The sequence below is a fragment of the Rana temporaria genome, chromosome 4 (assembly GCF_905171775.1).
Source record: "Rana temporaria chromosome 4, aRanTem1.1, whole genome shotgun sequence".
NCBI classification, from domain to species: Eukaryota; Metazoa; Chordata; class Amphibia; order Anura; family Ranidae; genus Rana; species Rana temporaria.
In genome coordinates, this window is record NC_053492.1 from 183,446,129 (window position 1) to 183,468,574 (window position 22,446).

The 22,446-nt window shown below is 40.6% G+C and overlaps 1 protein-coding gene across 1 annotated transcript; it reads right to left on the bottom strand.

Moving 5' to 3' along the window:
* Positions 1 to 2,200: 2,200 nt before the first annotated feature.
* Positions 2,201 to 20,029, bottom strand: LOC120936803 (fetuin-B-like). Its single transcript, XM_040349462.1, has 7 exons — positions 19,782 to 20,029; positions 17,506 to 17,616; positions 16,561 to 16,648; positions 12,608 to 12,765; positions 9,821 to 9,928; positions 7,378 to 7,473; positions 2,201 to 2,837 (listed from the first exon to the last, which is right to left on the bottom strand). Exons 1-7 carry the CDS (start codon positions 20,013 to 20,015, stop codon positions 2,316 to 2,318), a joined length of 1,317 nt encoding a protein of 438 aa, XP_040205396.1. The 5' UTR covers positions 20,016 to 20,029; the 3' UTR covers positions 2,201 to 2,315.
* Between the last annotated feature and the right edge of the window lie 2,417 nt (positions 20,030 to 22,446).

Consider the following 22,446-nt stretch of genomic DNA (forward strand, 5'->3'; position numbering starts at 1 on the left):
CTCTAACTACAGGTTGTTCTGAGGGCATCACTAACACTGAGATTGCCCTAACTCAGGAGGATATCTAATATATCTGCACTCATTGGTATTTTATATTTTTTGGTTACCTTCAGTTTTTTCAGTTATATGGTTTTCTTTTTGTGTTGATACAATACAGAATCTATTGCAAATATATGCTGACACTTTCTCACGCTATTAAAAGCCTCACTGGCACACTTAGAGGGTAAATTGGCCCCAGGTTCACATGCTTTGTACACCACCATTTGTTTCTCTTTAAGTCCACTGGAGGACTTAACTTACTTTATATTTACATTTTTGTGTACCACCAATACTCATTATAAGGGGACCTAACCCAAGTGGAGGCTTTTTTATATAAGCCTACCTCACACAGACACCCGACACTTTATCACGCACCTATCATCAGAACGGTTGGAGTAAACACAAGGACCTAGTTATAACACAACCAAGCAGCGCCACTACCCTGTACACTCACCTCACTGCATTCTCAATCGGCCTCTCTCTGAGAGACCACCCAGGGGGCAGCAGCTCATCTACCCAGTCCTAGCACGGAAGTCTACCCCTCCTCTTTCTTCACAGAAGGAAACTTAGGCCTGCAGAAGGCCGCAAAGCCGCGGCCTCAATTACCGGCCGGCGCGGGTCCGCCACGATCGCGCGCTGGGCCTGCGCCCGCCGGTAATTAAGGCAGCGGCTTTGCGGCCTTCTGCAGGCCTAAGCTTCCTTCTGTGATCTGGTGCCATCTTGTGGTGGCAGTTGGCATTACAAGTAAAACAGCAGTTCTAATGAGTTTTTTACTCTTTTCATTGCCATCTCCTTCCCTCTAATTAGAACCCCCAAACATTATATATATTTTTTATTCTAACACCCCAGAGAATAAAATGGCGGTCATTGCAATACTTTCTGTCACACCGTATTTGCACAGCAGTCTTACAAGCGCACTTTTTTGGGGAAAAAATACACATTTTTTAATTAAAAAATAAGACAACAGTAAAGTTAGCCCAATTTTTTTTTATATTGTGAAAGATAATGTTACGCAGAGTAAATTGATACCCAACATGTCTTGCTTCAAAATTGCGTCCGCTCGTGGAATGGTGACAAACTTTTACCCTTTAAAATCTCCATAGGCGATGTTTAAAAAATTCTACAGGTTGCATGTTTTGAGTTACAGAGGAGGTCTAGGGCTAGAATTATTGCTCTCGCTCTACCAATCGCGGCGATACCTCACATGTGTGGTTTGAATACTGTTTACATATGCGGGCGCTACTCACGTATGCGCGCGAGCTTGGCGGGGCGCGTTTTCTGGCTCCTAACATTTTTTAGCTGGCTCCTAGATTCCAAGCAAATTTGTCAAACCCTGCTGTATGGTACCCAGGTTGGGACAATTCCAATGGTGAGGGTCTAGTAAAAATCCAGGTACTGATGCATAAAGCTAAATATATATGAGAAAAAGGGATCAGTCTAAATGTTCGGAGAGGGGCAATTAATTTGTCCATGACAATTAGTCCATATATTTGCTACAAAATGCTAATCACAGGGATGGCTGCCAGCTTGCAGATAGAAGAGGATCTGAAATTCAAGTACAAAGAGAAAAAGCGGCGCCTTCTAGAAGGCGCCGCTTTATCTCTTTGTACTTTAAAAGGAGAGAGCCAGCACTTTAAGACAGAGCTCTATTGTTTTACTCAGTGTTGCCAGCCTAAGATTGTGAATACATTTAGACAAATCGATCAGCTCATCACCAAGGTATTGCACAAAGGCCTTGATAACAAGATTTCTACATATAGCTTAAACAACATGTATTATATTTTAGCTAGTATAACAATAATAGAAAAGAGAATACTAGCTAACAATATGCTTGGTAGCTGTATACAATTTCAGGAAAGTGCAATAAAAGCTCATCCAATCTTTGGTAATATAAAATGGGCATAGACATAAGAGGAACCAATAGAATTTTACCAATACATAAATCAATAGTAAGACCACACTTTAAATATAGGATTCTGTTCTATTAGCTCTAGGATGCTCTAGACCTGGGTTTGTGTAGAGGCAATTATTATTTTTTTTGTAATGGTTAAACTCTGTGGACCTTTCCCTAGCTGCTCAACCTGGATCAAAACGTTCAAGCCATTCGAGTAAAGAAATAAAGAGTATATACTTTGATTATCGAAAAAAAAGCAAGCCAAAATATAATTTGAGGCTTTATTGTGTCTATTTATTTCATTTCAAAAGCAGGCAAAATAGGTTATATAAAAACATAGAATATTATAGAACTGTTTAAACAAATTGCATGTTATGTCTGTCTATTTTGGGATTGTAGTTGGGTCCTGTGGTGCTTCTATAATAGGAATATCTTCAACTGGAAATTTCTTGGCCTGTCCGGGACACTGATCTGATGTTGAGGCTATATCAGGAAAAGCTCTAATAAATGATTTAGGTTGGTTTCCCTTGCCTCCTTTGTGTGGTTTTCCTCTTTTTTCTTTTTTATCTTCAGCTCCTGAAGCAGCAGAGGTTTCATCTCCAGTAATATATGTAACAGTGCCTTTTGTTTTTGGAGATTCTGATTTTGGGCCGTGGCCTCCTCTGGATGGGGCATGATGATGCTCATAATTGTGAAGATGTTCATGGTCATGCTCGTGTTCATGCTCATGGCTCCCACTGTGATCATGATCATGCTTGTGGTCATGCTTATGTCCATGTCCATGTTTATGACCATGCTTCTTTCCTTTTCCTCTATCACCCTTTCCATGGTGATCCCTTTTACCACTGCCTGGTTTTTCTTCAGCATGTCCACCCTGATGATTTTGCTCTTCAACAATAGCAGCCTAAATATTTAAAAAGATATACATGTCAGTGATAAACCAGTATGTATGCTTATTTTCTGGGATGACTGGTCTACACAAGCAAAGTTAGGGAATTATGATTTTTTGTCCTGCACATGTGCTCAGAATTCTGTTTTATAGGAAATCTGTCACAATGCTAACACTGAAGTTGACATTTTCAGAATTCTCTGACATACTTCCAGGTTTGCCTCATTGCTGTCATCGTAGTAGATTAGATTCAGTATTTTGGGCAAGAGTATATAGTCTTATGTAAAAGAATGACACAATCTAAAGCTGGCCAAACACATATGAATTTTCCCATTCAGCCTGCAGGCAGATTGGAAAACAGAAAGAGAGGGACTATCTAAAATGTTTAATTTGTCTCTAGAATAAAAAGTAAGAGGAAATCTTCCAACTGTAACACCTGTTCTGGGGACAGCTATTTAAGAGGGAAATGTTCCTTACTTTGGGTGATTTCCTAACTTACTGTTCTGTGTTTAGAATAGGAAATGAAAGAAAGTTTCCCCAATGGTGTACAAACAGCAATCATAAATTTGCAAGGGTTATACATACACTTTTGGTTATACACTATAATGCAATTGCTTATCAATTGTTACGGTTAATGCTAACATTAACATTAATGCTGGGTTTGGTTTACGAAGTGATAGTTTTTTTTTTAATATGACACAACCATTTTACTAGTTGTGTCATAGCTGTGAGCACTTATTTAGCAACAACAAATAACCTCAGAATTGATACAAAAGTGCTAAAGAGCACTTTTTAAATGCAGAAATTTTCATTTTCAACAGTGGCTAATTTATTACACATTTTTTTTTTTTTTATCTATCCCTGTGTTTCTCTAGATTTCTCAATGGTGGCACAATTATCAATTACTGTGATTTTACTATTTTTACATTAAACATAGGAAGGGTTTATTTGCTGCCACGTGTGTGGTATCTTATTTTTTGTTGGATCTCCACAAAGACGTTTTATTTTTTTAATCTTTGTATTATATTGAACAAGACCAAACTACATCAATCCATGCAAAAAAACGGGAGAAAGGCTAGTGCCATGGAAGTCTGCTAAAAATCAATTTATTAATGCCGTTGAACATCAGTCAAAAAGGCAAACATGTTTCGTCCATCAGGCCTTAATCATGAGCTTGAGGTTTGCAGAGACTTCCTAGGCTGAGTGCCATGTTCTTGAGGCTGATCAGGCATTACTTTATTGTGTGACTTGTGCCTTTTTTTCAACCAGATTAACTATGTAGCTATGTAATTACACAGGAGGTAGTAGCTCAGATGCAACTGTTCAAGCTACATCAATGCCTTTAGAGATCAGGCATCTGCATGCTAATGGTTTTATATAGCTATTAGCACTAGTCTTGTTTTGTGAAGTTGAATTGTCAGTTACTGCACATAGTGTGAACAAGCCCTAAGGCTGCATTCACACCTAGGCGTACAAAATCGCGGCGTTTTGTCCCACGAATTGCGGAGACAAATTGCGGTGTTTTGTACCGCGATTTGCGGAGACAAAACACTGCGATTGTGAATGCAGCCTCACCCCCTCTATGGAGATGGTTCACATCTCCTATGCCGAACGCTGAAAGCCGCCTGAAAAAAAGGTCCGGGACTTTTTTTCAGGCGGCAGGCGTACAGCGTTCGGCGTGGAGATGTGAACCATCTCCATAGTGGGCAATGTGTTTTCATCCCTCCAGCGTCTCGGGGCTGCTGCGGCGTCACACTACAGGCGACAAAACGCCTAGGTGTGAATGGGGGCCAAGTGGTATGTTTACAAACCAACTGATCATTATTTAAACATTTTTTTTTATAACCTCAAATATATCCTTATATCTGATTTCCACACTCTACTCTCCCTGCTAACCATGGAGGTCCCAGGCAGCCGGGAGGGACATGGGGGGGGGGGGGGCACCTTACTGTATATAGGAAAGTGATCAGCTGCTATACTTCCACTGGAAAGCCAAGAGGTAACTGTCAGGCCCCGTACACACGACCAGTTTCCTCAGCAGAATTCAGCTTCCGACCGAGTTTCTGGCTGAATTCTGCCGAGAAACCCGGCCGTGTGTACAATTTCGCCGAGGAAGCCGACGAGGAGCTCGACGAGGAAATAGAGAACATGTTCTCTATTTCCTCGTTGTTCTATGGGAGCTCTCGGCCCGCCGAGCTCCTCGGCGGCTTCAGGGCTGAACTGGCCGAGGAACTCGATGTGTTTGGCACGTCGAGTTCCTCGGCCGTGTGTACGGGGCCTAAGAATGTGAACAAACTCCCAGCTGCTATAGTGGCTGGTCATCTCTTTGTAGGTCAGTGCTGTCATGACATATGGCTTGTTGGTGGCAGCAAAAGGGTTAATTGATACCTTTTATTGGCTAACTTTAAGTAGAGCTATACCTTTTTTTTTTTTTTCATTTTGGATAGAGTAAGTTAAGGTTATAACCTCTGTCAGATTTTTGTTCGTCTTCTGTGTTCTATTGAGGAGATTTCCCTTAATTTCCTGTCCTATGGCTAAAACGGGAAGTGAGAAGAATGCTCTGCAAACTAGGGGAATTCCTGGGGACCCCCAATTCCCCAGAGCTAGTGTCCCCATTGGAAGATTTACCCTCTATTACTTTTCTGGGGACAACCCAAAATTTGTGATATTCATTTGCTTTCAATTTCAATGATATGATAAACAGTTAAAATAGAGAGGGTTATTCTCCGTAATGGGGGCACAGACGGCAATGAAAACTTACAAGCCTTCTAATCCCTCACCACTCTATCCAAAAAAAAAAGAAAAAAAGTTTGACCTTTTAGTTATACTTTAAGTTTTTAAAGATGCAAGCCTTACACTAATGCCCTGTACACACGATCGGTCCATCCAATGAAAACGGTCTGATGGATTTTTCCATCAGTTATCCGATGAAGCTGACTGATGATCAGTCGCGCCTACACACCATCAGTTAAAAAAACGATTGTGTCAGAACGCGGTCACGTAAACCACGTACGACGGCACTATAAAGGGGAAGTTCAAATCCAATGGCGCCTTCCTTGGGGCTGCTTTAGCTGATTTCCTGTTAGTAAAAGACGATTCACGCTTTTCTGTCTGTTACAGCATGATGAATGTGCTATCTCCATAACGAACGGTAGTTTTACCAGAACAAGCGCTCCCGTCCCCTAATTTAGTCTGCGCATGCCTGTATTTTTAACCGATGGACGTGCCTACAGACGATCGTTTTTTTTCTATCGGTTAGTTAACCATCAGATAATTTTAAAACAAGTTCCTATTTTTTTAACCGATGGTTAAAAAAACGATGGGGCCCACACACGATCGGTTAGTCTGATGAAAACGGTCCATCAGACCATTTTTCATCAGACAAACCGATCATGTGTATGCGGCATTAGACTGAATAATGGTTCTAATTTTTCCGAAAGCCTGCATCTTTAATAACTTAAAGTGGAACTCCAGCCATAGACATCTATATAAAATTCTTGGGGGAAAACAAAATGTACCTTTTGTCAGATGTGTTAAATGTTCAGATCGGTCCTGCTTACTGTATAATTAATTTGTATATGCTGGATACTATAGCTAGCACTGTTCAATGTGTTTTGTGAATGGAGAAGGGAAGAGGAAGGGTGGATAAGTGACTCGATCACTTCCCTGTATGGATGCTCTTACAGCCGCAGGGCTGGAAATATGACACTGGCTATAGTATCCGACATATAGAGCAAACAGGACCAATCTGAACATTTAAAACACTTGACAAAAAGTAACTTTTTACCTTTTAAATTTTTATAGGTCTTTGACTGCTGTTCATCTTTAAGTGACCCAACAAGGGGGGTATCATTTAAGCTCCAAGCTTTCTCCAGTGATCAATGGATACAATACTCTAATATAGCACATTACTGCATGTACATTTTGAGCATCTACCATAGTATATCAAAATGGTTAGAAATGATGACATACCAATACTTATGGACATTTATAATGTCCCAATAAACAGAAACAGTTGAAACTGGGCTTATATGAGAATGTGAATAGTCACTCTTACATTTTTAGAAGTATGAAGGCTTCACATATAAATATTTTTTTTGGGATCAGTGTTCTAATGCTGTCCTGACTTCATAGAATATCACTCAGTTTTGGAGGTCCATTATATACTAAAATAACAGCCCAGCAGCTAAGAGAATCTGTAAACAGCTCCTGTACTGTAAGTTGATATTTTATGCAATCCCCAGAGCTGGCAGTTAGTAAGGTCAAGCAGGTGACTACACAGCAAATGTCGGACTTCAGGTCAATGCCACCTTAAACTTAAGACTAAAACAAATTAGGCAAATCTGAAAAAAGCACATGTAAGGCTTTTCTACGAGTAAGTACAATTATAATACGTTTTTAAATACCAAGTATAAAAGTTTTTTCATAAGCCCAGTCACGACTGGTTGTCTTCACATTCAATTTGCACCATTTGTTTATTTTTAATGCCAATAGCCCTAATAAAAAAGATGATAGTTGTATAATAATTAAACAAAATACAAGACAAATCTCATACCTCTGGTTCAAAAATATCACAGGAGATGGTTTGCACAGCCTTATCAGCTGGTGAACTCCAGTGTGCTACAGCCCAAGCCTTGCAATAACCAGTGTGCTAGGGGAAGAAAATGTATGACTTTTAGAATGCAAATTAACAAACATTTTGATACATCCCAATACAACCTATTGATCCAACAAAATTGTTTTTGTTAACATCATGGGATGTGTGCTGCATTGCTGTATCTTCCAGTGTGCAAATAGAAAAATGATCATTCCTTTTAACTACTATTGTTGTGTGTAAAGATTTTTTGATTTTTAGTGAATTTCTTTTTTTTTTTTTTGAGATGACAGCTAAAATGCACAAAAGCAAAAATTAACCACTCGCATCCATGTAACGGAGGAGGTAAGTCCTTTGAGAATCTGGGCCATTGTGTTTAAACACTCAGAAACATGCTTATTACTGCTACACAAAAGTGTTTCGGCTTTACTTACTTAAAACATGGCTTAACAGTCCTTGAGATGTGGAAACATTCAAACATGCAGCCATACAAAAAATAAATCTAGCATTTGTTGTTACCCACAGACTTGAGACTCCCCATCATCCACTAGACACTGTCTGCTAGCAGCTAGCAATAATCTCTGTCTTCTCCTGACAGGGACAGCTTCCTCTGCCCGCCAGGAGAACACAATTGCTGATTACACTGGGCCAGATTCAAGTAGCTATTGCGCCCGCGCAACCATAGGTTGCGCGGCGCAATAGCTGTTTTGATCCCGCGTAGCGAATGCCCCTGATTCAGGAACATCGCTACGCGGACTGCAGCCTAGGATATGACAGACATAAGCCTCCTTATGCCTTCATATCTCAGGCTGCATTCTTGCGTTGGCCGCTAGGGGGCGCGGCCATTGTGATCGGCGTATAGTATGCAAATTGCATATTACCACCGATTCACAAAAGTTGCGCGGGCCCTGCGCACGCAAGGTACGGAGTTTCCGTACGGCGACTTTAGCGCAAGGTTGCTCCTGCTGTAGCAGGGGCAGCCAATGCTAAAGTATAGCTGCCCTTCCCGCTCGTGAAATTTTAATTTCACGTCGTTTACGTAAGTGAATCGTGAATGGCGCTGGACGCCATTCACGTTCACTTAGAAGCAAATGACGTCCTTGCGACGTCATTTGCCGCAATGCACGTCGGGAAAGTTTCCCGACGGAGCATGCGCTGTTCGCTCGGCGCGGGAGCGCGCCTAATTTAAATGATTCCCGCCCCCGGCAGGATCATTTACATTAGGCGCCCTTACGCCGGGCTATTTAGCATATCGCCCGCGCAATTTACGGAGCTACTGCTCCGTGAATCGCGGGCATATCAAAATATTTGCGTGGGCGCAGAGCAAAAATCGTTGCCCTTTGCCCACGCAAATATTGCGTGGATCTACCTGAATCTGGCCCACTGTCTATGTTGATAAGGGAATTGTGCAAATTTATGTCCTGCAACCCAAAACTTCCCATGTACCCAGCATTAATGTGAACCTGATTTACCCATGCAAAGCAACAGGCTCATTTTATCCCCATCCACCCACAGAAAATATTAACTTTTGTTTTACTCCCTCTCTACTCCATTCAGCCACCTCATGCAAACTAGTAGTCACTTAAGTCATCACTTACACAAGGACTGATAGATTTGCCAGGGAAGCATACTTGCAGGTCAAGGATTTAAATGTGGTATTAAACCCAAAAGCAAACATTTATTATATTGCAGCTTACCAATTTTAAATGTGATGGATGTATTCATTTTCTTTTTTAGGCTTTGTTTCTTCACTTTTCACCTGGTGATCTGGCTAGTAAGTCTGTTGTTTTATTAAAAGAACAAGCTCCACAGCAGAATGTATTCATGCAATCCATTTAGCAGGGGTGCTTACAATGATCAGCTTTTATTTATGTAAAACCTTTATACCTTATAAGGTATTAGCTGGAGTTTGGCTTCAATTTCCTAATGTATCTAAATCTGCTAGTACATGTAATGCACCCCTCCTCCCTGATTGACAATGCTGCTGTCTAGGGGTGGCCCATCCATTAAGGGCTCACGGGCGCCGCATCCTGCCCCCCATGCAGGACACCGGATGCATGAATTTCAATGGGGGGTGGCTGTGGGTGCACTCTTTCCGGCCCCCCAAAAAAATACCACTAGCTGCCACTGCTGCTATCTAAAGATGCCCGTGTGCTCATTAATCCAGAGTGAGGGCACTCTAATACAGTATGTTACTGGCTGGATCACCAGGTGAAAACAATGGGAAAAAAGCCTACTACAAGAAAACTGATGCAGCCGCCAAATCTAATGATTGGTAAGCTGCAATATATTGCATTTTTGGTTTTGGGTTTAATACCACTTTGAGGAAATCCCAGCTGAATTTTTACAACTGTATATTTACAGCATGGTTCAAGATTCTATTTATACATTGCTTAGTACTTACGGCAAATTCACAATCCAGGGGCTCACACTGGGAAAGGTCTTCAGCTGATTTATTACAGGTAGATTCTTGAACGGTGTATTCTACGTGATAGGCTGTTCCGGCAACTACCTAGATGTTTGTTAACATGAAGAAAATCAATAATTGAATTAGGTACTGTGTTTAAAACTATTCTGTTCTCCTAAGTTCATTTGTGCTACAGGTGAGTGCTTTTATGGTTCTTGTAATCAATCCTTTATGGCTGGCGCAGACCCCTTGTACTTTTTTTTGTTTCACTTAGACACAATTAAAAGAGAACTCAAGTCTAATACTATGCTTTCGTATATACCGTATGTGATTTAAATGTGAATTTTAAGATGTCTTGTTAGCCTTTGAGTAAATTTTAGAAGTAGAGATGAACAAACAATGACAATTCGGTCCATTAGTAGTTTGCTTGATCCACCACTAAGAACCTAGTTTTCAGATTTTGTATCCACAGTTTGAATTAGCTTCTTTGGAGCATTTTTGTAACCCTAAAAAAAAAAAGAGAGAGATTCTGTTCCCTCATAGCAGGTTAAACAGCACAATGCTGGTGGCTGTCTAACCTGTCCCTCTGTAAGCTGTAAAATACCTGGCTGATCCTGCGGTTTCTCCCCCCCTCCCCTCTGTAAACTGACCACAGTTTACCATGGCTGCTAAGCCTTGACACTGTGGTCAGTTTTCGTGCCTTCGTCACTCCCTGTCTCTCCTCTCTCTCCCCCATCTCTGTGCCTGTCAGTTCCTGTATCTGTGTGAGCCATCTCCAACCCCCCTCCTGCTGCTATTAGTACTAAAAGGAATTTAAAAAAATGTCACTGTCAGCCCCTCTCCTTTATCTAGTGATAATGCACGGTGTAAGTGTTTTTTTTTAAACAAAGCCTCTAAATACCTTTTTTCAGATTCTTTCAGGCTGGTCATGTGACTCCCGGCTGCTCTACTATTCCGATCCATGGGCTACAGTGGGAGGGGCGGAGCCACCAGCACGGTAGTCACGTAACCTCTCCGGCTGACATCAGAGGGAGATCTAGGCCCCTCCCCGCTGTAACCCTGGATCAGAGTAACAGAGCAACCGGTAGTCACATGACCTCTCTGGCTGACATCATAGAGAGATCTAGGCCCCTCCGGCTGTAGCCCTGTATTGGAGTAGTAGAGCAGCCGAGAGTCACGTGACCGGCCTGAAGAGCTCTGAAAAAAGGTATTTAGAGGCATTGAATTATAAAAACACTTATTCTGTGAGTTATCGCTGGATAAAGGAGAGGGGCTGGCAGTGACATTATATTTTAAGATTACAAAAACACTTTAACCTGCCTGGCGGTATCCCCGAGCGTGACTCTGGGTGGTTTTTTCATGCTGGGATCGGTATCTCCGAGTCACGCTCGGGGTAGCTGTGCAGAGTGTGCAGCGGCGCGGCTTACCTTCGCAGCATCCACAGACAAGTTACTCACCTTGTCCCTGGATCCTGCGATGCATCCCCGTTGTATGAGCGAGCGGGTCCTCGCTCGATTCACAGTGTCCCCGTGTGCCGCCGATCTCCGTTCCCTGCGACGTTACGACGCACGGGGGTGGAGAACGGTGCCAAATTAAAAAAAGTAAACAAACACAATACATACAGTATACTGTAATCTTAAAGATTACAGTACTGTATGTAAAAAAAACACACCCCCCTTGTCCCTAGTGGTCTGCCCAGTGCCCTACATGTACTTTTATATAATAAAAACTGTTCTTTCTGCCTGAAAACTGTAGATTGTCCAAAAGTGTCCCTTTATGTAAAAAATGGTTTTAGAGCAACTAGAAAACAGCGATAATAAATTATAATCACTTGCAGAATTGTGCGATAGCGATTTGTGGGGAAATACGTCATAAAAAAATAAAAGTAATGACAGCTACAATTCTGCAACTGAGCAAATTTCAGTGATTTTGAGTTGATTACATTATTGAATAATTTTTATTATAATTATATTATTATTTGTTATAATTATTTATAATTATTTATTATATTATAATTTATGATTTTGTTTTTAAAAAAAATTCATACCCGGGATGCCTACTAGACTCTTGTTTGGTCAGATTTAAGTGAGTTATTCCTAAAAATTACAGACCTACATTATAAAACGCCAAATTTCCTTGCAAAATAATTGTACCGCTTTTGGTACGTAATTCCAGACAGAATCATACCGCCAGGGAGGTTAAAAGAATGGTGCTGTTTCAAAAACACTCCACAAGAAAGCTAAAAAAACGCATTGCAGCAGCTGCCCCTGTGCTACGCTCAGGTGTGAATGAAGCCTAAATAAATGGTGCACTAGAGTCTTTTAACCAATGGTGGTAAAGTAGTTTATTGCAAGGTCTGACCCATTCTGCACTTTAGGCATACACAAAAGAAAAAAAGAAAAGTATTTATTTTAATTGTAAATAATGTTACCATGCTTTTTAACAAAATGTCATTTTAGCATCATTATACATGTTATAAAGTAAAATTAGAACTTTTTATATACAATAAAACTATATTTTGCTACTTCACTTGCTACACACTATTTTCCCTACAGATTCAAATTTTGTTAAATTTTGTGAAAAGAGCACAGTTGTTCTTTGAACATAGCTTGCCTGTCATATCAATTTCCAAAACAAAGAGACAGTCAGGACTCATGACCCCCAACCTGCTTTTGAGGATTAGGCATCAGAAATCATGCCAAATTATTTTTTAATTCCAAAATCCAAATGATAATTTAGCAACAATTTATTGTTGAATCTTTGTCTTTTCATAGTCATCCTTACCTGAGATGCGGCCTTTGTTATATTTCCAAGAAGAAAGTATTTGCTGTTGTTGCTCTCGCTGTTGAATTTAAGCAGACTCTTCTTTGCAACTTCAACAAAGTTGGTGTCATTAAGTGGTTTAGAGAAATGACAGCCAGGACAGGGCTGATCTCGAGCAGCTAATTAACAGATAAAAAAATAAAAGCCATCATTTTGATCATCCTTTTTAACTGGAGTAAAATATAATGATGATAACAATAATATTTGTCAAATAAAGTGATTAACTGTGAAGTCCTCGTGGGTGTTAAATAGGAATGTGTGTTTAAAACTCTTGAGAACCACATATAGGGGTTTACTAAAACTAGAGAGTGTAAAATGTGGTGCAGCTCTGCATAGAACCCAATCAGCTTTCATTTTTTTGTCAACGCTTAATTGAATAACCTGGAGTTAGAAGCTGATTGGATACCAAGTGCTAGGTTGCGTACTCTCTCGTTTTAGTACATCAACCCCATTGCAATCTTTGACATTTTTGACCAGTTCAAGAGGAAAAGCTTTCACAATGTCATGTTACTGTACTTTAATTATTTTCCTTTAAAAAAATAACTATTTGTCAGGGCAAAATAAATATATGCAGTAATACATGCACGTTTTCCCATACCTTATGCCTTTTCACCAAAAATGACCCTAACAGAAATGCATTAAACTCCTGATTTCCCGTTGTGGGCTTACAACACAATGGGGGTTATTTACGAAAAGACAAATCCACTTTGCACTACGAGTGCAAAGTGCACTTGAAATTGCACTGAAAGTGCACTTGGAAGTGCAGTCGCTGTAGATCTGAGGGGTAGATTTGAAATGAGGGGAAGCTCTGCTGATTTTATTATCCAATCATGTGGGGGCTAAAATGCTGTTTTTTATTTTCCCTGCATGTCCCCCATTTCAAGTGCACTTTGCACTTGTAGTTTGCACTTCTAGTGCAAAGTGGATTTGCCTTTTGTAAATAACCCCCAATATCTTTGTTGGGCTAAAATTGTAATGAATGTTGTCAGTCCTGTTCAGTTTATTTTAAATGTTTTTTGCTTAACTACAAAGCACCTTCCCCAACCTCATTAAAACACATTGGGGGTTATTAACTAAAGGTAAATCCACTTTGCACTACAAGTGCAAAGGGCACTTAAAATTGCACTGAAAGTGCACTTGGAAGTGCAGTCGCTGTAGATCCAAGGGGGACATGCAAAGCAAATAAAAAACAGCATTTTAGCTTGCACATGATTGGATGATAAAATCAGCAGAGCTTCCCCTCATTTCAGATCTACAGTGACTGCACTTACAAGTGCACTTTAAGTGCAATTTCAAGTGCACTTGTAGTTTGCACTTGTGGTGCAAAGTGGAATTGCCTTTCGTAAATAACCCCCTTTGGGAGTAGGTGCTCTGTAGTGCAGTGGTTCTCAACCTCAGTCCTCAAGGCCCCCCACTGGGCAATGTTTTCAGGTGTTACTTTACTTTGCACAGCTGCTTTAAATCAATATCAATGACATGGTATTTATAGGAGCTATTTTATATAAAGGAGGTTCCCAAAACATGGCCCATTGGGGGTACTGGAGGAATGAGAGAATCACTGCTGTACCTGTAGTGTACTGAGAGGATAAATTAGGCTCTATGAGATAACAAAGGCAGAGAACAATTTTAAAGCAAGTTCTAAATTTTTTGACCGAAGGTTAACTGACCGATGGGGCCCACACACGATCGATTTGGACCGATGAAAAGGTCCTTCAGTCCGTTTTCATCGGTTTTGACCGACCGTGTGTACGCGGCCTAAGTCATGCTTAGGACTTTAATTAAGGCATTCAGCAAGCTTTTCAATGTTTAATGTTAAACATTGTTGGCAAGATAAAAAAACAATGCAAAGCAATGCAAACACCTTCTGAATTTTATGTGTGTGCTAGACTGTTCAACTTGTTCTTACAGAACACACACTGGATTTTAAAAGCCTTTGAAAAGCTTGAATAATGTAAAGCAAATGCCTATTTTTTTTTCGCTTGTTAAATTAGGTCTTTTGGTAAGAAATCATGGAGTAAAAAAAAGCACGGTATATGAAATCTGCCTCAAGTTTTTAATAAATGAACACTGCACATTTAGCATTATTGTAAGTTATGAGTGAAAAAGTAGGTAATGTTCTAGTAATATGCCTCTAAAAGACTGAAGCCTCGTACACACGACCGAGGAACTCGACAGGTGAAACACATCGTTTTCCTCGTCGAGTTCCTTGTTAGGCTGTTGAGGAACTCGACAAGGCAAGTTTCTCCATTCCCGTCGAGGAAATAGAGAACTTGCTCTCTTTTTGGCTCGTCGAGTTTCTCTACAGTTTCCTTGACGAAAATGTACACATGACCGGTTTCCTCTGCAAAAAAATATCTCCCAGCAGGTTTCTTGCTGGTTTTTGCCGAGAAACTCGGTCGTGTGTACGAGGCTTGACAGTTTTGAACCACAGAATCTAGATTTTCTACTTTTGGGTTTCAAGTAAAATTTAAGATATAAAAAGCCTGCCAATATACATCACATTTAGTTATGACCACAACCAACATTTTGAAGACTGCATTTTCTAATACCCTGAAAATAAACCAAACTAAATGTAAAAACTGCAAATGACACATCTGTTAAAACTTAAAAAAAATAGCTGTGTCACAAAGGCTATCTGCAGTATGCATAACCAATTATGATGATGATGACCGTCATCAATTGTAACGGGAGTGTAGAAAAATATTATGTCTATAAATGCCCACAGTCACATTTAGTCTAGTGGTCAGTTTGTGTTTGCTTAGGTATCCTCTATAGCAGTGATGGCAAACCTTGGCACCCCAGATGTTTTAGAACTACATTTCCCATGATGCTCAACTACACTTCAGAGTGCATGAGCATCATGGGAAATGTTGTTCTAAAACATCTGGGATGTCAAGGTTTGCCATCACTGCTCTAAAGCCTGTTTTGTAACTATGCCTGTTGGGTCAATAAAGAAATATCAGGCTGAATATTCATAGACACTGCACTATAGACTGAAGCCTCGTACATACGACTGAGGAACTCGACGGGTGAAACACATAGTTTTCCTCGTCAAGTTCCTTGTTAGGCTGTCGAGGAACTCGACAAGACAAGTTTCTCCATTCCCGTCGAGAAAAAAGAAGACATGCTCTCTTTTTGGCTCGACGGGATCCTCGACAGTTTCCTTGTCGAAAAATGTACACGCGACCGGTTTCCTCGGCAAAAAAAAAATCCCAGCAAGTTTCTTGTGGGTTTTTGCCGAGAAACTTGGTCGTGTGTACGAGGCCTCATACCTTTTGGACACTGGTAAGCTTATAAAGGCTTTTAGGAGGCTGTACATTATTAATTTTGCATGTGTGAATAAAAGTCTTGAATTGCTGTTTCAAAAGCAAAAACAAGTATAAAGGTTTGCTCTATACTTGGCTTATTATACACATAGAAATGCTTTAAGATCTTATTCAGCACTGAGCCTCGTAGTCTATGAATGTGTAGTACGATGCTTACGACAGCTGACTTCGCTTTTTTGTCAGACGAAAGCTGGATGTGCAGACTATCATTTTTTTGTCGTATGTCAATTCAATGTCCGATTTGCATTTTATTAGTACAGTTTTCGTACAAAAAAAAATTGTAAGAGCAAGACTACTCATGCTCAGAAATGAAAGAATACATACAAATCTATTCAACACATTACGTCACTTCTGACTTCGTATTCTGTACGAAAAATTTCATATTATGAGTAACCTCTTCACTTTTGTCATGAGACTAGCATGCCACATAAAAACGGACGTTCGGTCTTCTGAAATCTAACCGTGTGTACGAGGCTTATAAGTTACATATGTGAGGGTCACCTTGATATTTTCCTTTCTGTAGTCAAGAGTTTTGTAGCATTTTGTTACATTATATGTTTATTATCCCAGTAGGACATTTTACTATACCTGGTGTCATAGTGCAGTCATAATAGTGGAGGTGAGCAATCCTTTTTGGTTTGTTAAGTTGATATATTACTTTGCACTGTCCAAAAACCTTAAAAATAACATTGTTTATTAGTATATATATATATATGTATCAAAACAAAATAAAAGTATTTTTACAAAGCTGGGGATAAAATGTGATCTGTTAAGTGAATATTTACCATACCCTTGGCTTGAAACACATACATAAATACATCCCATGAACCCTTTACTAGTTTACAGGCAGAAACCAATTTGCAGGTGCAGATTACCGATCCACAACAAATCCCAGGCCAAATCATTGTAGACACTGTAATAGTATTACAATTGCACCCAACGCATTTATACTAGGCTTTGCGTTAATACATGTACTTTAAACTCATATCACAAAAAATTATATAGAAGGATTCTGTGTTTTATTATTAGGCTCGTCTCTGTTTAACTTTTCTTTTCAGCTTATGAAGCTTAGGTAGGTGGAGAGTTACACCGTGAAATAACTATGCATTTTTAGGTCAACAAAACCATTTATTTGGTGTAGTGGTAGAGTGGCAGATATAGCACCATGACAAAAATCGACATGATTTTGAGATGAGATGATGTGATGTCTACATTATCAAGGATAATTATGCTTTAAGTTAGGTATACTGCTACTCAGATGCAGCCTGTTGACCAGTATGTCAAAGGAACTGGTTTCTATTAGATATTGCTATTCTAACTTAAGGTCGTGTGACCAAGAGACTCATTTTGATTATGATTAGACAAAGGATACAGTTCTAAAATAACCATGTCACCCTGTTTTGGCCCATATATGGCCACCTTCTGGCTAACTGGCACTAAAACATCTTGCAGCCACCAACCCGCTTCGTTCATTAAAAAAATCACTTTCTCCAGAGAATACGTAGAATCGTTGTGACTATCTGATGTACTTACAGCCTCATTTCGGGGCTTTGATTGACATTCTTTCCACAATTTCCGGCTCAGGACATGACAGTCTGCCTCTAACACATCCAGTGTAAGGTAAAATACAGATCCATTTTCCTCCTGCGGGGCAAAAGCGAAATTTCTTCAGCTACAGAACGGATATGGCTTTATGTTTAACAGAACAATGGAAAGCAATATTCTTTCACCCCCCACAGGAAATCTACCCTGAAAACACTAAAAAGGCCAGTAATCATGCTTACCATACATATATTTAATTTCTCAAAAATCTCAGACTGGAAATACTATAGAGTACAGACTTGGGAAAAAATCTATATCGCACAGATTCAGTAGATTCAAAATAAAGCAAGCAATCCAAATGTAACTGTAAGGTCCCTTTCACACAATAGCATCTAAATACCGCCTGAATAAATCCTGCCCTGCAGTCTTCAGTGTGAAAGCCCGAAGGCTTTCACACTGAAGCAGTGCGCTAGCTGGACCGCTCCAAAAGTCCTGCTAGCCGCATCTTAGGAGCGGGGTGTTTACTGCTCCTACACCGCTCATTCCCATTGAAAGCAATGGGAAACCGCGATAATACCACCGGCAATGCGCCTCTGCAGAGGCGGGTGGTATTAACCCTTTTTTGGCCGCTAGCGGGGGTTAAAACCGCACCGCTAGTGGCCGAATATCGCAGTAAAAACAACGGTATAGCGGTGCTAAAAATAGCGCCGCTATACTGGCAGCGCACCTCCTTCACCCAGTGTGAAAGGGGTAAGTATAGCTGTAACAGGACAGCTTTAAAATAGTATACTGTGAAACCTAAATGTTATGATGCTGCTTGAGGAATTTTTATGATTTTGATGTTTTAAGATTTTCTCTATGAATAATTATATACAGCATGTGCATTGTACAATTTGTTTCCCTTTGAGTATACAGATAATTGTTAAAGATTAAAACATTTTGCTAATGCTGAGCACATTTTTATTTATACATATAATCAACTATCCAAAAATTCATTATATGGTTGAAACAAAACTAGTGCTAAGTGTTCCATTCCATCTAATGTTCTATTATATCCTGTTTGGCTGCGCTTAATCATTTCAAATAAAAGTGCAGATAGTATAGTAATCTCTACAAACTCAAGAAGTGTATATTTTACATTTTTATACAATTGTAAATTACAAAGAGCAAAAACGTGTAGGCTGTTAGTAATCAATTGTGATTTTCTTATACCGTATTTATCGGCGTATAACGCGCGCCGGCGTATAATGTGCACCCCCAATTTCAGAGGGAAGTTTCAGGAAAAAAAATGTTTGTTTAAATTTTGTGGTCAGTGTCCATCTGCAGCCTCAATGCAGCCTAATCTGCAGCCTCAATGCAGCATAATCTGTGCCTAAATGTGCCTAAATGCAACCTAGTTGCCCATCTCCAGCCTAAATGCAGCCTATGTGCCCATCTCCAGTAATCTCGTTGTTTTAATAAAAAAGGCAATTCATTAAAAATTCATATAAAAGTGTCACTCACAGGGGAATTTGGTGGTGTACTGGGGTCGCTGTTGTCCCTGCCTTTGTCAGCGGTGGTGGGAGATCGTATTCCTCCGGTGCTGTGGAGAGGGGGACAGCGTTCCGTGAAGCACAGTGGTCACTTCCGGGTACGGATCGCGGGAGGATACACAGTCCCACCTCCGCCATCGGCATTGGACCAGCTCCTGTGATTGATGGAACACTGGTCCAATGACGGTGTCGGAAGCGGGACTGTGTGTGTGACGTTAGAGCCGAGTAAACAGGAGAGACGGCTCGTGATTTCCGGCGGCGCTCCGCTGGCACTCGTCCCCCTCCTTCCCCTCCGAGCCCAAGGTACACTATCGGCGTATAACGCGCACCCGTGATTTCCCCCCTATTTTCAGGGGGAAAAAGTGTGCGGTATACGCCGATAAATATGGTAATTAACAAGAAACATGAGCTTTGGTCTCCAATGCACGTACCAGTAAAAGAATGCTCTTTGTGTAGAGAGTATAGCTAGTGGATAATAACTAAGGATGTGTTGTAAATTTTACTCATTCTATAGTAAAGCAATCTGACCCTATTCAACTTTAACAACTGAATAGATGCAAGTAGTTCTCAAAAAGATAGGTGAAAGACTGCTATTTTAATTTCAATGCAAAACGGATCAGCCTAACTTATTTTGGCAGCACACCAGCATAGATGCAGAACAGCAAAAAAAAAAAAAACATCACCCATTATGACAGATCTGCATGTTCTGACATTAGTGACCATTGTCATACTTACATCATATTGTTCTTGCACATTGGAAATTCGCTTGAGCCCAAAGGAAAACCCCTCCTTTCGATGTGCATTTAGCTGGCGTAGAGACAAATCTGCAGCAAACTCTGCTTGTGTATCATTGCAAGCGAGGGACGTCAGTTCAGGTTCTGGAGGACCCCGGGTTCGCCCTGCTCTAGTGCAGAGCACATGGACACAGAGAAGTAGTAAAACACAGACCTTCATTCTTCCCCAGGACATATACAAATTACTTATGGAACTGACTTAAATACTGAATTACCATCTCAACTGCTAGATCACCTTTAACCCTTTGCATATTTCAGCAAACAAGAAAGTAAATGATTAGGTGAATGCCCAACACAAAGCTGCAAACACAAGATGAAACCTTAAGCAAAAAAAATCAATGACTTGATCCAGTATGTGCCCTGAAAACCTTGACACAGCGTGCAGAGTTTACTAACTTGTGTTGCCCTTTAACATGATAGTATTTTGTCTGTTCATGACAATTTGTGTGCTATGAAGAAATATGTAACACCCTGAAAAAATGTCTAAACTTTATTTAATATAATACACATAAAAAAGCAAAACAAAGTTAAACAAGCTATATTCCATGAGTTGAGCTTCCATTTGTATTATAAAAAAGGGGGGGAGTGATTAGCGCAGTTTTTCAAGTATCACAATGTGTATATGAAGTGCAATATGCGTTAAGTGACGTAACGCATAGGGCTTGGCCGGAGTGAGTCGTAGACCGGAAGTGATGTGAGAAGCATTTTAACGCCTTTGTTTTATCTCATTGCATTTTTAACTACTTTTTGATGTAAGCTTCCACTTGTCTTTTAATACACCATCACATGTTTAATACATTTTACACTATGGGAGGCATTTTATTCCATTTCTATATTTAAATCGGAGCCCTGAGTGAAATATCAAGAGCCGACAGCTTGGAGCCTGGAGTTTGGATATCGGTAGCACCTATATGTGTCCTTAAAGGTGTTGTAAAGGTAAAAAAAAAATGTGTTCCCTAAATAGCTTCCCTAACCGTAGTGCAGTCCTCCTTCACTTACCTCATCCTTCGATTTTGCTTTTAAATGTACTTATTTCTTCTGAGAAATCCTCACTTCCTGTTCTTCTGTCTGTAACTCCACACAGTAATGCAAGGCTTTCTCCCTGGTGTGGAGTGTCGTTCTCGCCCCCTCCCATGAGGGGGGAGGGGGAGCAGGAGAGTCAGGACGCTCTCTACGTTACAGATAGAGAAAAGGAGCTATGTGTTAGTGGGCGTCCTGTAGTTCAAGGGAGGGGGCGAGCACGACACTCCACACCATTGAGAAAGCCTAGCATTACTGTGTGGAGTTACAGACAGAAGAACAGGAAGTGAGGATTTCTCAGAAGAAATAAGGACATTTAAAAGCAAAATGGAAGGATGAGGTAAGTGAAGGAGGACTGCACTAAGGTAAAGGAAGCTATTTAGGGAAAAAAAAAATTCCTTTACAACCCCTTTAAAGGAGACTATAACTTCCATCGACAACGTTACGGTTGAGTCATCTGCACAATATAAGCTGGCAACTGTTCTATGTATTCATATTTTATGCAGAAGATTGTTGAAGTACAAATGGGATTTAGTAGAGCACAAAGACTATGGCCCGGATTCACAAAGCACTTACGCCAACGTATAACAAGTTACGCCAACGTAAGTGCAAATGTGCGCAGTCGTATCTGTATGCAAGACCCACAAACAGAGATGCGCCTAAAACCATCTTGCAGATATGCAAAGGTCTGCACCAGGGAACACAAGCCGGCCAAGCCGGCGTATTTTACGTTGGACGTGTGTCTGGCTGGGAGTAGGTTATGTTCATGGCGTATGCAGTGATCCGGCGTATCTTAGGCAGTTGTTCCGACGTGGTTGTGAGCATGCGCAGGGGGATGCGTCCACGTCACGTCGCATGCGCAGTTCGTTAAACGTACTTGTCTGGCGCTCGGACCATCATTTGCATGGGGTCACACCTCATTTGCATGGGTTTGCATGGGTCAAGCCCACTTCCACCTATGCCGGCCTGCCCCTTTGAAACCTACGCCACGCCGACGCAGCGTGGGGAGCACTGGCTTCCTGAATTCCTCTCTGCGCTGTGTCGGCGTGGCGTACATTGGTTTGCGCTACGGAGGCGTAATGTGCGCCTGCTCTCTGTGAATCTGGGCCTATATGGTTTGCTAATGGCCTACACACCCCATCTATTAATGTATTTTCTGCAGCTGTAAAGTTTACTAAGTCATTCTGTTGTTGAATTACTTCTGTGTTTTGGGTTAATGTCCTTTAGATGAAAGAATTATTATTATTATACAGGATTTATATAGCGCCAGCATTTTGCGCAGCTCTTTACACTATAAAGGGAGACAATACAAATACAATACACTTCAATACAAGAGTATTGCTCCAGCATGCTTACAATTTAATAGGGAGGGGCTGAGGAAACAAAATGTAGTAACTTTGAGGGATAAACTAATGAGGGAAGTAGAAGATTTGTTTGTTAGCTGAAGGCATGATAGGCCTCCCTGAAGAGATGAGTTTTCAGGGATCGCTTAAAAATAAAAAGAGTAGGAGATAACCGGACAAATTGGGGTAGGGAGTGTCAGAGGATGGGAGAGGCTCTACAGAAGTCCTGCAGACGAGCATGGG